This window comes from Poromitra crassiceps (assembly GCF_964638095.1).
Source record: "Poromitra crassiceps genome assembly, contig: HAP1_SCAFFOLD_701, whole genome shotgun sequence".
Classification (NCBI taxonomy): domain Eukaryota; kingdom Metazoa; phylum Chordata; class Actinopteri; order Beryciformes; family Melamphaidae; genus Poromitra; species Poromitra crassiceps.
The window spans coordinates 524-15,308 of NW_028151707.1; the positions used below are offsets into that span (position 1 = coordinate 524).

The following is a 14,785-nucleotide window of genomic DNA, read 5'->3' on the forward strand; positions in this document are numbered from 1 at the left end:
GAGATATCCACTGTGTCAAGAAAGTGCTATTACAAAAGAGAAAAAGAAAAAAAATATTCTCTTTAAACAAGACAACTAAAGTCCAAATCAATAATCAGTATGGCATTTAAACAGAAGTCAGATGGAGGCTCTAAGACATAACAGTCAAATCTCCCATCATAAGACACCGTTAGTCACTGTCTCATGCTCACATACAGAAGAAGCGTGACTAAGAGCGTGTTACCTGTTCCTGCTCTGCAGCAGCGCTCTCTCCAGCTCGCAGTCCATCGTCTACATCCCCCAGGACATCGTCCGAGCCAAAGAGATCATCGCCCACATCAACACGCTGAAGACGCAGGTCAGCTACTACGCTGAGAGGCTGTCCCGGGCCGCCAAGGAGCGCTCCGCCAATGGGCTGGAGAGGACGCTTGCCATCCTTGCCGATAAGGTGAGTGACTGGGGAAAGAATAGAATATATTAGAATATGGTAGAATAGCGTGGGACGACAGGATAGAATATTATGAAGATAGGGTAGCTTCTGTCTAGTTTCCTTCCTTCCTGTTTTGTCAGTTTGTTCGTGTTAAAGGAAAGTTTTGGATTTAGAGGTTTGTCTTACTTGAATATATATTTATTAAAAGTAAAATCTCATGAGAGGAAGAGATGCACCCTGCACATAGGCTAGATACACTTCTTCCAAGAAAAACAATTTGAACTGGTCTTAAATATCTTTCAAGGCTATGACAGAACGGTCTGACATCGGAACAGAAAGTAACTGAACGCAAAGTTAAGGCAATATATCTTGTGTCATTTAGAACATCCATAGATGAACAGAGTAGACTATTTGAAGCCACAATGACAAGAGGACTAGAGTTATGACACAAATGTTACAGTATGGAGACCATTCGTTAGAAACAGCACATTCCCAGATGGGAGATCCTTGTGCACATTTCCATACATGTATGTTCAATTTGATCAATTTTCTAGTTTGTTTTCTAATGCACGATAGTCATATTGTTGTCTGGCCAAGTCAAATAACTTCACACATGCTTTGTAATTCCTGATCAGAACTTCTTAAATCAAGTTGAAAAAATCAATACAACTTTAATTTCATTGAAGTAAGGAGGGTTTTGTGGAAAATGTAGCTGGGTTACCTTATCTAGTCCAACATGGAATGAATGCATCAGGAGAATAATCTTAGATTAGTGGCTCACTAACATTACACCCAAGGATGTATTTAACTATTCCTGTGTCCCTTGAATGCTCCACTAGTATAGAGAAATACTAGGAAAAGAAAGAAGAGCAAGGTAGAAAAAAATCAAAAGATATAGTATGTGTCTACAAATTCCTGGCCACCACTGTTCGGTGTTGCTGCCTGTCATTCATCAGTCAGTATTTTCAAACACTTTTGATTATTTACTTCGTCAAAAACAGAGCTATTTTGTTACTGAATGTCTTAAAATAGATCAGCACTTTAATTCCAACACATAATGTGTTTTATTTTGGTACCAGCAGCCATTTGTAAGTGTAAAGTGGCACACACAAAAACATCTGCCTCTGTCCGTTTCAAACTCATCAGTTGGTGACAGTGTGTGACTGTAAGCTCCTGGCTTCCTCTGTCCATTTTAGACTCGTCAGTTGGTGACAGTGTGTGAGTGTAAGCTCCTGGCTTCGGCCATTCAGGCCCTGAATGCAGCGCGGCCGGAGTACATCGCCTCCAAAGCATCTCCCTCCGCCGACTCGGAGCAAGTAGTGCTCCGTAACGACCAGGACACGCTTCTGGCCAAGTGGAGCGGCCGCAACAGCCGGTCCTTGCTGCAGGCAGACTGGCATGAGGAGGAGTGGGTGAGTTACTGTAGTTAAGATAAGAATAATCTAAACTAACTTAATAGCGGAATACCCGTGCAGTGATGTGCACCCCAAATTTGGCCATTAATCGGCCCTAATTACCTCATTTATAAATCCGGCTCCGTTAGGTGTTTACACTTCCTGGAAGATTCGGCGAAATCTCATCTCATGTAAAATGGCATAGCTGTGGCCGAACACAGTTTTGCTCACTCACAGAGACTTATAGGATAGGATGAGTTTCCCTTTCTGGCCTGTCTGAAGTCCATCATATCACTGTAGCTGTGACCAGAGAGAATTATATGTATTGATGCCCTTGGGGAAATTCAACACCTTACAGTATAGTGAGTCCATACATTTCTACTGTGGGTGGCCCCAAGAGGAATTTTACCTCATAGTTAGTTACGGTAGTTCATTATTTAGTCAATAGAGTACCGCAGGGATGACATACTTTTGTAGGCTTTATCCAGAAATTGCAGCCATTTGGTTCTTCTGTGGAAAAGTCTATGTGGTTTTAGAATGGAGATTTCACTTAAATGCATAAAATAAGGTACAGTATGTGGTTAACAAAAGTGTATGGGAACGCGAATTTGGGTTCAGCATGATACTCTTCACAAATGTGAATAACTTGTATGCCTTCTGAAGCATTTTCTAAAAATTGCGTTTTAAAAAAATGCATTTACATTCCAAAAGTCATAAAAGTTTTTCACGTTCGTGAAGATTATCATGCTGAACCCAAATTCGCGTTCCCATAAACTTTTGTTAACCACAGACCTTATTTTATGCATTTAAGCGAAATCACCATGTTAAATCCCATAGACTTTTCCTCTCAAGAACCCGGAAGTATACTTCCGGACTCATTCCTGCGGCTCTCTATTACTTTGATTGTTTGATCATTTATTCATTTAGCTTCTTTCTCAGATGGTCCAATCTGCATATTAGGCTGTCAATCATCCAGTTAGTTAGTCATTCATTCAATTAATTAGTGGATGCAAAACATGATATGAAGAATTTAGTGATCTTTTTATGTTTTTCATCAAATCAAATTATATGTAGCTAAACAGTCAGACATGATTATAAATCATGAATCAAGATGCTTAACTGTTCATTTACATAATATTAACTAGTAAACTAGTAATATGAACTAGTCTGAAAGTCTTGTGTTTTGTACAGTATCTGGAGCTCCAAGCCGTCTGAGACAAGAGGTTGCTGTTATGTAATGAAGTTTGTGTTCTGCATTTGCCTAGAATATGTAAATCTTTGTTATGCAAAAATGTGGTTTGCTCTCTGGTTTGCATGCGGATGTGGTGCATCTCATCTCTTCTATGTCTTCTTTCTTTTCCCTGCTTTTCTGTGATTTCTGTAATAGCCATTTGTATTGACTATGGACCTACATTAGCATTTTTTAAACATTTGTATTTATTATGGCTGTATTTGCTGAGTCTGAAGGGTTTTAAAGGGTTTTAAATATTAGTTTGTGTGGATGTAGTCTCTCCCCAGACTCAAATATTACGTTGAATCGCTGCGCTCCGCATACTACATAAGTGAGTCTGTGCCACTTCACAGCCACTGCTGGTTTTTGAAGGCGGGTTGAAATTGAATGAGTGACAGGTCATAGCACCGATGAGAGAGCGTTTCGTAAAATGGGCTGCGCCTCCCGTGTTGTCTGATCGCAAAGTCGTTACTGATTGGGGAGGACTGAATCCATCTTTGCCATATCACTGGCCAAGTGAACGGTTCCCTCCCATAGCCAGCCGGCTGAGGGAAAGTGTCCCAGACCCAGAGAGAGCTCTGCAGCATGCAGTAACGTAGTGTATCAGCGTAAGAACTCTCATGGGTTTGGCGTTGAGACTAGTGTGGATGTGAACATGAGATGCAAATCTGAATGCAAATCAAAGGTGTTTTTGCATGCAGAGAATAATGTATTATCTTGTATTTTCTTATCTTCTCTTCTTGTCTTCTCCTATTTCTCCTCTCTTTAACTTTCCTCTCCTATCCTCTCCTCAGGAGAAGGTGTGGCTGAATGTGGATAAGTCTCTGGAGTGCATCATCCAGCGTGTCGACAAGCTGCTTCAGAAGGAAAGGAGACCCAGTGACAGCAGTCCGGACAGTACCCAGGCTGACCAGCAGGGCGGCATCACTAGGAAAGGTAACACACATGCATGCACACGCACACAAAGAAGCAACAGTTTGACTTTGTTTGACAGTTCAGTCAACACACTTTTTTTTAATGGAACCCTTAATTTCTTTTAACTTTTTTCCCCCATTACACTGTTTTCTTCTTCTTCCACTTCTTCTTCTTCTTCTTCTGTTCTGTGGTGTTCTTTGCACTATTTAGTTCACAGTACGATATCGTAGAACAAATCGTCAAAATTTACTAGGACTTGCACAGTTTTAAAAGTTAAGGTCTGACAGTATATATATGTATATATCTGTATGTGTATATATATATCTCTCTGATACATATATCATAGAAGAGATGATATATGTATATGTATGTGTGTGTGTGTATATATATATATATATATATATATATATATACATACACACACACACACACACACACACACACACACACACACACACACACACACACACACACTGTATATACATATAGATATATACTGTATGGTATATAATATATAATCTTTTGTATCTGTAAATAACACTGCTGTATGCGGCTGTGTAAAGGTAGTGGGAGAACTCAAGCCTTCTGGATCAACCCAGGAAGTGTACCACAGGAACCGTCATCACCATCATCATCATCACCTTCCTCACCATCATCATCCTCTCTGCCTGCCCTCTCCTCTGCATGCACCCCCAGCCCCCAACAAGAAGACTGTAGGTTATTTTTTTTTCCTTTTCTCTTCTCTTCTCTTCTCTTCTCTTCTCTTCTCTTCTCTTCTCTTCTCTTCTCTTCTCTTATGACTACCTTACATGGCCTGCAATACTCTAACTATTGACCTTATTCTAAATAAGACAATATTTTGGTTTGTTTACATGAGTTGATTATAGAATATTCCATTCATTCCTCATCCCGTTTACATGCTACAGAGCATAGTCCCATTAACGACTGACATGCCCACATGACGTCCTACGTTGGAGTTTCCCTCCGACAATTTAACCCGAGACCCGTTCTGTCATGTTGCTGCTGTGGTCGGGACAAGATGGTGGAACTCATTTTTCATGGCGGCAGTCATCTTTTCTTCTCGGACGCTAGAGCATGGGTCGTTGGTTGGACTGCCATATGTGTCGCAAAATGCTGCAAAAACTCTGATAGGATGTCATAGTGCGATTAAGGTGTTTACATGTCTACAACACACATCAATAATGCGACTAAGATCGGAATACTCCTTAATTTGACTACTGCTTACTCCGACTATGACCTTATTTGGGTTAAGATAATGCTGTTTACATAGCAGTGTCTTATTCAGTGTTGTCGTAATCTGGTTAATATGGGAATATTGCAGTCCATGTAAACGTAGTCATTGTTTCATTAAAGAACACCAAAAGTCTTGTCTTCTCTATTTTCAGTTTGTTCTCATTTCTTCTTATTTGTGTCTCTTCTCTCCTTTCTTCTGTCCTTCTCTTTTCTTCCAATCTCTTCTTCTCTCATTTGCTACCCAACACTTTTTAGTTCAAATCATTCTTTTCTTTGTGTTGTATCATTTTATTGAGTTGTGTGGAGAAGAAACTTATTTTTCCCCTCATCTCACGAGATGATTTCCTTATAAACAAGACAGGTATTTTAAATTACTCGTCATCCTCATCTCTTGTAGAAATATTGTCAAATATTGAACATTTTGTTATGTGTAACATTAGAGTCTTTGTTGCTGTCTTTCTGACCTGTCTGAAGTCCATAACATCACATAACTGTAGCTGTGACCAGAGAATTACAAAAAAGCTTTTCTTTTTGCTAGTGCAAGTGCTGCTCTGTCGCTGCTTCAGGCCAAACGCAGCCAGCCTGCCAGTGCCAGCTATTGTCTCTGAGATTTGTGCTTACTGTACATTGTAATGGACCCGGGTCAAATTTCTACCAGAACACTTGTTGTGAGGTGTGTTGAGGAATGGAAGAAAGGACCAGCACCCATTAAAGAAGCCTATAAGCCCAGAGGTTACATACTAGAGCCTCCAGTCACTCTGCCCCCCAGCCCACCATCTCTGGAACTCTCTCCCACAAGACATCCATAACATTGACTCTCTCTCCAACTTCAAATCCTGTCTGAAAATGCACCTTTCTAAACTGGCGTATTCTGTGTGATCTTTCTTTTTACTTAATTGTTTTCAAGTTATCTGCAAGTTTGCTGCTTGTTTTTAACTACAGGAATGTTGTGTAAGGTGTCCTTGAGTGTTCTGAAAGGCGCCCATAAATAAAATGCATTATTATGTATTATTATTATACTGTAGGGCGTCCTGTACTCGGCAACTCACAGGCTTGATCGTGTGATGAATGAACAGGCAATCAAAATCTATTAGTGTCCTGTCAAAATGGCCTTGAGCAAGACACTGAACCTGTATCTTCTTACTCATTGTGAGCTGTTCTGGATAAGACTGTGATCACATGGATAGGACAAGGTCTGTTTTTTTAATGCGCCTGTAGCTTCTTTCCCAGTTATTTTCAATGGTTCGGTCGAGGCAGGTGTGCATCTCCTCTAAACTGCACCTTGCATTTTGGACATGGCAGCAACCCAAACGTGTTGACTTGTTTCAACTTTAACTGCACTCCACATTACTTCTCTGTATCATGTGGAGAGCAGCCTGTAAAAACAGTACAGATACAAACTCTATCAGTGGTTCTCACCTGGTGGGCCCGGACCCAAAAGTGGGTCGCAGGGTCGTTTTGAGTGGGTCGCGGATGTACGCATGAAAAAAAAAGTTCTTCTACTCCTTGAGGACGCCGGCGTCCACGGCCAACATTGCTGTCTTTCAGAGGCTGTAGCAGCTCATCTTTAAAGCCAGATATGGTATCCTCTGAAACTAGAAGGCCTACGGCATCCATTGGTAGTAAAGATGTCATGCTAACTGCTGTGAGCATCACCAGTTTAAACTTGTTTAAAAAGCATATAGGCCTAAAATAAATTCTGAAATTTGGGTCGCGACTTAATGACTAAGGAAAATGTGTGTTGTGAGGCTAGACCAGTTGAGAACCACTGATCTAGACAGAGAGAAAACCTTCAGCGGTCTGTTCTCCCTCGGGGACGTCATCAACCACATCCTCTGTCTCAGAATAGACTCCTTGTCCTCTGTCTCCGAACAGACTCCTCATCCTGTGTCTCATAATAGACTCCTCATCCTCTGTCTCATAATAGACTCCTCATCCCCTGTCTCATAATAGACTCCTCATCCTCTGTCTCATAATAGACTCCTCATCCTGTGTCTCAGAATAGACTCCTCATCCTGTGTCTCATAATAGACTCCTCATCCTCTGTCTCAGAATAGACTCCTCATCCTCTGTCTCAGAATAGACTCCTCATCCTCTGTCTCAGAATAGACTCCTCATCCTGTGTCTCATAATAGACTCCTCATCCTCTGTCTCAGAATAGACTCCTCATCCTGTGTCTCATAATAGACTCCTCATCCCCTGTCTCATAATAGACTCCTCATCCTCTGTCTCAGAATAGACTCCTCATCCCCTGTCTCATAATAGACTCCTCATCCTCTGTCTCAGAATAGACTCCTCATCCTCTGTCTCATAATAGACTCCTCATCCTCTGTCTCAGAATAGACTCCTCATCCTCTGTCTCAGAATAGACTCCTCATCCTCTGTCTCATAATAGACTCCTCATCCTCTGTCTCATAATAGACTCCTCATCCTGTGTCTCAGAATAGACTCCTCATCCTCTGTCTCAGAATAGACTCCTCATCCTCTGTCTCAGAATAGACTCCTCATCCTCTGTCTCAGAATAGACTCCTCATCCTCTGTCTCATAATAGACTCCTCATCCTGTGTCTCAGAATAGACTCCTCATCCTGTGTCTCATAATAGACTCCTCATCCTCTGTCTCAGAATAGACTCCTCATCCTCTGTCTCAGAATAGACTCCTCATCCTCTGTCTCAGAATAGACTCCTCATCCTCACTTAAATCTAAAAGGAAGCCAATTAGTTTTATCTTCACTTCAATGCACTATAGTGTTTTGGCTGCATCATTCATGTTCAATCAGTTGCAAAGCTATATCATTTACGTTGAAAGCTTTTTTGGATAGAGGCTTGACCCGGGTCTCCAGCATACAGTATCTGTGTGTGTTTCTGCTGCCCTGTGGCTTCTAGCGCCCCCTAATCATGCATGTTGCACCTCCATCCCCTCTTCCAGATGGAAGCCCAGTCACTGAGGAGGCATCCCCAGGTAAGAGCTGCCCTCCCCCCATGCTTCTCTCCCCTCTCTGCGACTCTGCTTCCTGGATCAAAAGTACCACCCAATGAATATTTTGGGGAGAGATTCAAGGCTTGTATCAATAGTGAAGAGGATAATTTTATATTTTAGATTTGAGTCTCTTGTTTTTGTTCACCAGATACTTTGACACAATGCAGGCAAAGTTTTTTCAAATGTTTTTTTTCTTCAGCCCACACAAAAAACCCTGCAGTGCAGACATGGCCTTGAACGGCAGTAGATAGTTGTGTGAGACACAGATTTTAAAATACTTTCGTATCTGTAAATTCTTGGTTACAAGCCGAGGACCCTGCTTGTCCTCTTTACCTTTTATATACATGTATTTGATTTTTATATACTGTCTGCTTTTTCCTATCTTTTATGTTTATAGTCTTGATTTGTCAATTCTTATACTTTGATGGTGCTGAAACGATGCAAAGCTCCCCCACGTGTCTTCTTTAGTTTGTTAGCAGTGTTAGCTAGTGCTGTCCATTGGAAATACTAAGCACACTAACAAGCTTTATGTATCTTGGGTAAATCTAGAAGCTTTTACCGCGCACATTGTGACAAGTGACTTGTGAACAAACAGAGGAGACTAAACTTCTAAATGTAAAACCTAGCTCTCTCTCCTCTCTCTCTCTCTTTCTCTCTCTCTCACTATCTCCTCTCTTTTCTCTTTCATATCAGCCCAACGCTTCTGCTTCTCGCTGTAATGGCATCAGTCTTTATGGCAACATATGAAAATGTATTCAAGTCTATCAGTTCAATCTCATTCTAATTTTTTCATTCAATTCAAATGATATAAACAGTACCTGAAACCTGAGCTGACACAGACTTTATTGTGAGGATGATGTGCAAAGGAGGCATGAGTTTCATCTGTGTGTACTGTATGCAGGGGCAGACTGGGATCATAATTCAGGCCGGGCATTAGATACCAAGCAGGCCAGGCCGATATGGGCCGAAGCGTGTGAAAAATTTAGGCCGTTTGAAGCCCAATTTGGGTCATTTGAAGGAAGATTTAGTGAATTTAATGCTAACGCAATGATGCATGTTACCTACTGTATTTGTTCACTAATAGAAACATCAACATTGCCTAGATAACTGCAAGTATGAAGAAGTAAAACCAAAAACATGCCTCTGTACAAACGCTTCACAGCAAACTTTATTTAAGGAAAAGTGATCAGATCGTGCATACTGCGTTATTCTCCACAGGCTTAAGAACTACACGTCATAACAATAACAATAATAATAAACATTGACATATTCTCAGTTTCATTAAACATCTTCCTGTTTAAGCAAGCCCCTAACATTAAAGACATGGTAGTGTGTTCTGCTCAACCCCCAACCTTTGTTTCTGAAAAATTAGGCCAACAATGGTTTTAGTCTCTATAGCCTATAGCCAAGTGTTGAGCAATGCAAAACTCAAGGCTCCAACACAAGAGTCGAGAAATGAATGAGTGACATCATGGTGGCTCTGTCCATATTTTCATACCATCTATGGTTCCGAGCTTCTGAGTCCAATTTTACAATGAGATGCACCCACTTTAACCCTGAGGTGTAATTATTACTTGGATGGGAATTTCGACTAATTTCCCCGCCGACTTGTCTCAAATTTTATTTGCGACTAGTCGACTAGTCTATAAGCAAGAAAACTCGCAATTTAACACGTTCACTGCCGTGGACGAGATATCTCGTCAAGCAGAAACCAACGGTTGACTGCCAATGACGAGATATCTCGTCCAAATTTTTTTTTCTTTCTTTTTGACGGTGGGACATCGATCAACCCCTTTTACATCTCCTATTAAAATATGGGAGGTATTGAATGTGTATAATCTATTTTACCGACCCACTAAGTGGCGACAGTGCTCTCCAGACGAGAGAAAGCCAAGCAAAAACAGCTGCGTGAGGAAGCCATTCTCATGAAAATGGATTGGCGAAAACGCTTTCGCTTTCGCGCAGGGAGCTGGCGGTGGGGGATTGCAAATTTGCATAATAGATTATGGGTGCAACACACTTTGAAACACGCAGCATAAATAAGACCAGAATCGCAAAAGCTTCATCAAAGCTCTCAACCGAAACCCCAAGAAACGAGCGAGCCCATCCAGACTCGCCCAAAGAGCGGCCGCCAGCAGACAGGCAGCAGCAGCAGCAGCAGCAGAGGGAGGAGTTTGAAGGAGAGGGGGGTTTCCTGCTGTTATGGAGGAAATTACTGTTCAAAACTATTGTTTAGATGTCTGACGTCTTACTGATGCCAAAAATGAATGGTTAAAGTGACTGTTCTATCGAATTTCACAAAAAGCCATTTATCTCAGCTTAAATTTTCAGACGCTGAAACCATGCTGTATTCAAGTGCTAATGCCTACATAACTACTAACTCTACAAACTAACTCTTTTAGACAGAGAAAGCACACATTCTATTAGTTCTTTTGAGATATTTTGTGTTCACAAAATCTTAGCAGAAAATAATCCTCGGCTGTTGAAAGATGAGCCAGAATCCTCAAAAAAAAAACCTTGGCAGAAGCTACCTACAGTAAAAAAAAAACGGCTGGCAGTGAATGTGTTAATATACATATTCAATTAAAAGTTTAAAATGCAAATGTTTTGTGTATTTAGGAGCTATTTTAGCCCAAACATTCAGTACAAGCTGTTAATATAAATTATATTGATGTAACAACAACTGACTGAATAAAGGTGAACAAATTAAAGAGAAATACATTTCTGATACGTTTGCCAATGCCAATTACGTTCTAGACGGCCAATGCACTGTGAGCTCTTATGTTGAAGACAGGAAATGGAAGTGTGTGTGTTGTTAGAATAATAAAGCTGGCGTCTCATGCTGAGATTGTTCAAGATTGGAGTTGCCCCGTTTATTGGTTTTTATATCAAAGTATTCACCTTATGTTCAGACCTTACAGTGGGCCAAATTCTTCCAGGTCCTTTTAACACTTCTGGCGGTCATGGCGCAAAATAAGAGAGTTGTTTTTGGAGCGGACAGTGAAGGGGGTAAAATAAATAACGTAGCCTACTACTTTGAGCTCGGTACACAGCAAGCAAGCGAGTATCCACTGTTAGCCAGGTCAGATAACGTTATCGTCGACAATGACGAGCATTTTCTTGTAAAACATACCTGGACTCCAACAAACAAAGCTTCAGATAGTTTTCTCTCCTCCGAGTTGCGCTCGAGCCACTAAGGTCAATAAGACCCGCAGACGTTAACGTTTAACCGACTAGTAAATACTAAACGGTTAATAAATTAGTAGGCGGTTAAAGGATTAAATCGCTACTTAATAATCGCTACATCCCTACTTCAGACTAACTAATAAAGTAATAAAGCCACTAGTAAACCAGTAGGCGGCGCCTGGCCTGCTGTTCAGTGAGTGGCCTGACTGCGGGCACACACACACATTTTTATTTTTTTATTTTTTGCAGGCCAGGCCACCGGGCATCGGCCCGACGTGCCCGATTATGCAGTCCCCGCCTGACTGTATGTGCATGTTTGCTGGTGTTCATAATGTACTTGTGCATGTTTGTGTGTGTGTTTGTGCACTTCACTATCTATCTATCCATCTCTATATATATATCTGTTCTTAATATCTAGCTAGCTAATGTCCAATTCTGGACACTGATCGCCCAATTATTTACACACAATTAGAAATACAATTAATCCGGGTCGTGCAGCGGTAGATTCCTTGCCTAACAACACAAGGGTCACAGGTTTGAGCCCTCGTGTTACCTCCGGCTTGGCACAATTGACCTACCGCTAAGCCATGCCGTGAACGCAGACGAGCCAATCACAGCGCGTGCAGCTCTACAATACACTCAGACATTCTCAGCTTAGTTCCATAGAGAAGCACTAGAAAACGTGAGTTTCCTCTGGTTTTATGGGGTTTTATACATTTATAAGTTGGAAAAAATGGTCAAACGATGTGCATGGGGGTAAATGCAACATTACGAGGTATCGTGGGAGGCCAGGCAATTGATAATATTAAACTAGTAAACGTAGATCCACTCACATCCACAATGTTGCTGCTGTTTTGGACTTAAATCTGCAATTGTGGTGACAGCGAGATGAGTCTTCTCCCTCATTTGCCTTCCGTGATCCAAAGGTATCATGAAATCATCATGGTATTCAGAAAGTTGGCAAAAGAAAATGCTGAATTATGCGAGTTTAAAGCCATTACGTTATGCGCGTTGGTTGAAGAGGAGGTGCATTGATTGATGTGATTATAACATTGTCAAACCCTAAAACAAGGGAATTAATCTCGTTCCCCAAATAAATGTGAGGTAGTCTAAAGATAAAACATGATGGAAAAAGTGGTCTGCTGTAGGCTATGCCTCTCCTGATCTGCTACACCCATGCATGTGTGCTGTTGTCTCGCTATGAAAAACATAGACACTATTAATTTAACGTTTCTTGATTATACAGAGGTAGGCCTACATGAAATAGTGAAATAGATTGCCAGGCGCCACTCTTCAATTCGGCATATATATAATCCACGGAGAGGTTACTCAAGTGAATAAAATGTCAATTCTGGATGTCAGTCGCCTGTTATCCCCACTGGTTATCTCGCTCTGTCTTCCTTCGTTAAAAGTGCATGTTTGGTTAAAGATTCACTAAGCCATTTCCACGCATTTCTTTTTATCGATAGCTTTAAATGTTGTACATTGCCCTCCATGGCATAGTGAAGTACTTTATGATGGCTTCTAGATGATATCAGGCCCAAAAAGTTGTTAAGAGCCTCTTGGGATATAACTTTGACAGTGACGGCTGCCATTTATTCTAGTCAGCATGCCTTGTGTTTGTCCGAGTGAGCACGGGGGGTGGGGCTTAGCGATAGGTCAATTGGCTGTGTCTGCAGTGCAGACTCTGCACCAAAAGAGCTGAAATCCCGGATTGGACACAGTTCTGCTACTGTAGCTCGCTAGCTATCTTTCTAATCTCTATCCTTTATTCTTATATCATGTTTGATTTCATGTGTACATCAATCTTTTATCTGTGCATGTTTCTCACACATGCCTTTCTGTGTGTGTGTGTGTGTGTGTGTGTGTGTGTGTGTGTGTGTGTGTGTGTGTGTGTGTGTGTGTGTGTGCCCCAGGCGAGTGGAGTGAGGCTCTGTACCCTCTCCTCACCACACTGACGGAGTGCGTGGCCATGATGAGCGACAAGGCCAAGTGTTCCATGGTGTTCCTCCTCATGCAGGACAGTGCCCCCACCATCGCCATGGACCTGACGCTGCAGTACCGCCGCGACGTCGTCTTCTGCCAGACGGTCAGCAGCACACACACACACACACACACACACACACACACACACCTCGTTGACTGTAAATAAAATATGGACATTATGAAAGGCCAAAAGTGAAGCCAAAACTTCTTGATCGCCCCCCTTGCTGCAGTATATGTCATAAGTCCCGCCTACTCTGTGTTAGTGGATGGGACATGAGCCAAACTAAACAATCAAAGTGCACGTCAAATAGATTTTTCCCAAAGATGCTTTCTATCATTTTAGGGAGTGCTTATCACGTTAATGTATGTTCAAGTGCAATTTTTTTTGATAAGTTTGTTTTTAATTAGTTATTTGACACATTGATATAGAAAGGGGTGATTGAAGGCTGTGAGAGCCACTCTGAAGCTATCACTGGCAGCTGCTCTGATGACAGCCCTGCGGACTTGTCTTCGGGAACTGCAAGTTACGTAGGAACATGGAGAGGAGATGTACATGTAACGTTAACGCTACTGTAATTTTCCATAACTGATATGACTACCATACCATTGCGTGGTTAGTTGTGTGAAATTGTTGTGTTTAAGGTCCCTAAAGTTATACTATGCAACACTTTCATAAAAAAACATTATATAGACTTATAATACAAAAGTTTCCCCTCAAACCCATCACTTCTGGCTCATTAACCTGCTTTTTCACACCATATTATATTTTTTATTGTTGTTTTATGTTCATTGTTAAGCACTTTGTATCGTTGGTTTTGATAAGTGCTATACAAATAATCTGTATTATTATTATTATTATTATTATTATTATTATTATTATTATTCTAATTATATGAATGAATTAATGAATTTATTTGACGTCTCATTAACACAGAAGGTATACATTCATAAACTCCAGGGGAGCTAAAAACAAAGTATACACAAAATTAAAAACCGTCAAGGATAACACAAGAAAGCCTAGGGCTTATTTCCATTGTGGTCCTAAGGCATGAAAGGCAAAATTTACAATGTTAGATTCCTACATTTTACAATGTAGCATTCATACTTACATAAAATAAAAAAACATACAACATAAAAATAAAAACATACTAAATGTATAGTAAGTACCTAATATAGACTCCGTGATCTAATAAATCAGTTAGTCCTAACAAGGTTCTAGTCCCCATGAGACCATTACCTAAATGCTATTTTTATTAAGGAGCCATTTCTTCAGCTCTCTTTTAAAGCTGGCTAACTCTGTAAAGTTTTGATTAGTTTAGGTAAACTGTTCTATTCTTTAGCTGCAGAGTATAAGAATGTTTCTTTCCCCATCAGGCTTTTAGTAGGGAATGAAATCAGTAGAGCTCCCTCTGGTGGAATAATGGTGTTGGT

General features: G+C 40.9%; 1 protein-coding gene across 1 annotated transcript; it reads left to right on the forward strand.

Moving 5' to 3' along the window:
* Window positions 1-240: 240 nt before the first annotated feature.
* LOC310771492 (inositol polyphosphate-4-phosphatase type I A-like) lies at window positions 241-13,596 on the forward strand (the record flags this gene model as incomplete). The annotated part of the gene is made up of 7 exons (XM_083664092.1): window positions 241-427; window positions 1,606-1,821; window positions 3,829-3,970; window positions 4,513-4,662; window positions 8,132-8,164; window positions 13,285-13,457; window positions 13,585-13,596. Coding segments are annotated over 7 exons (913 nt in total), but the record flags the coding sequence as incomplete, so codon positions are not given.
* Window positions 13,597-14,785: the final 1,189 nt, after the last annotated feature.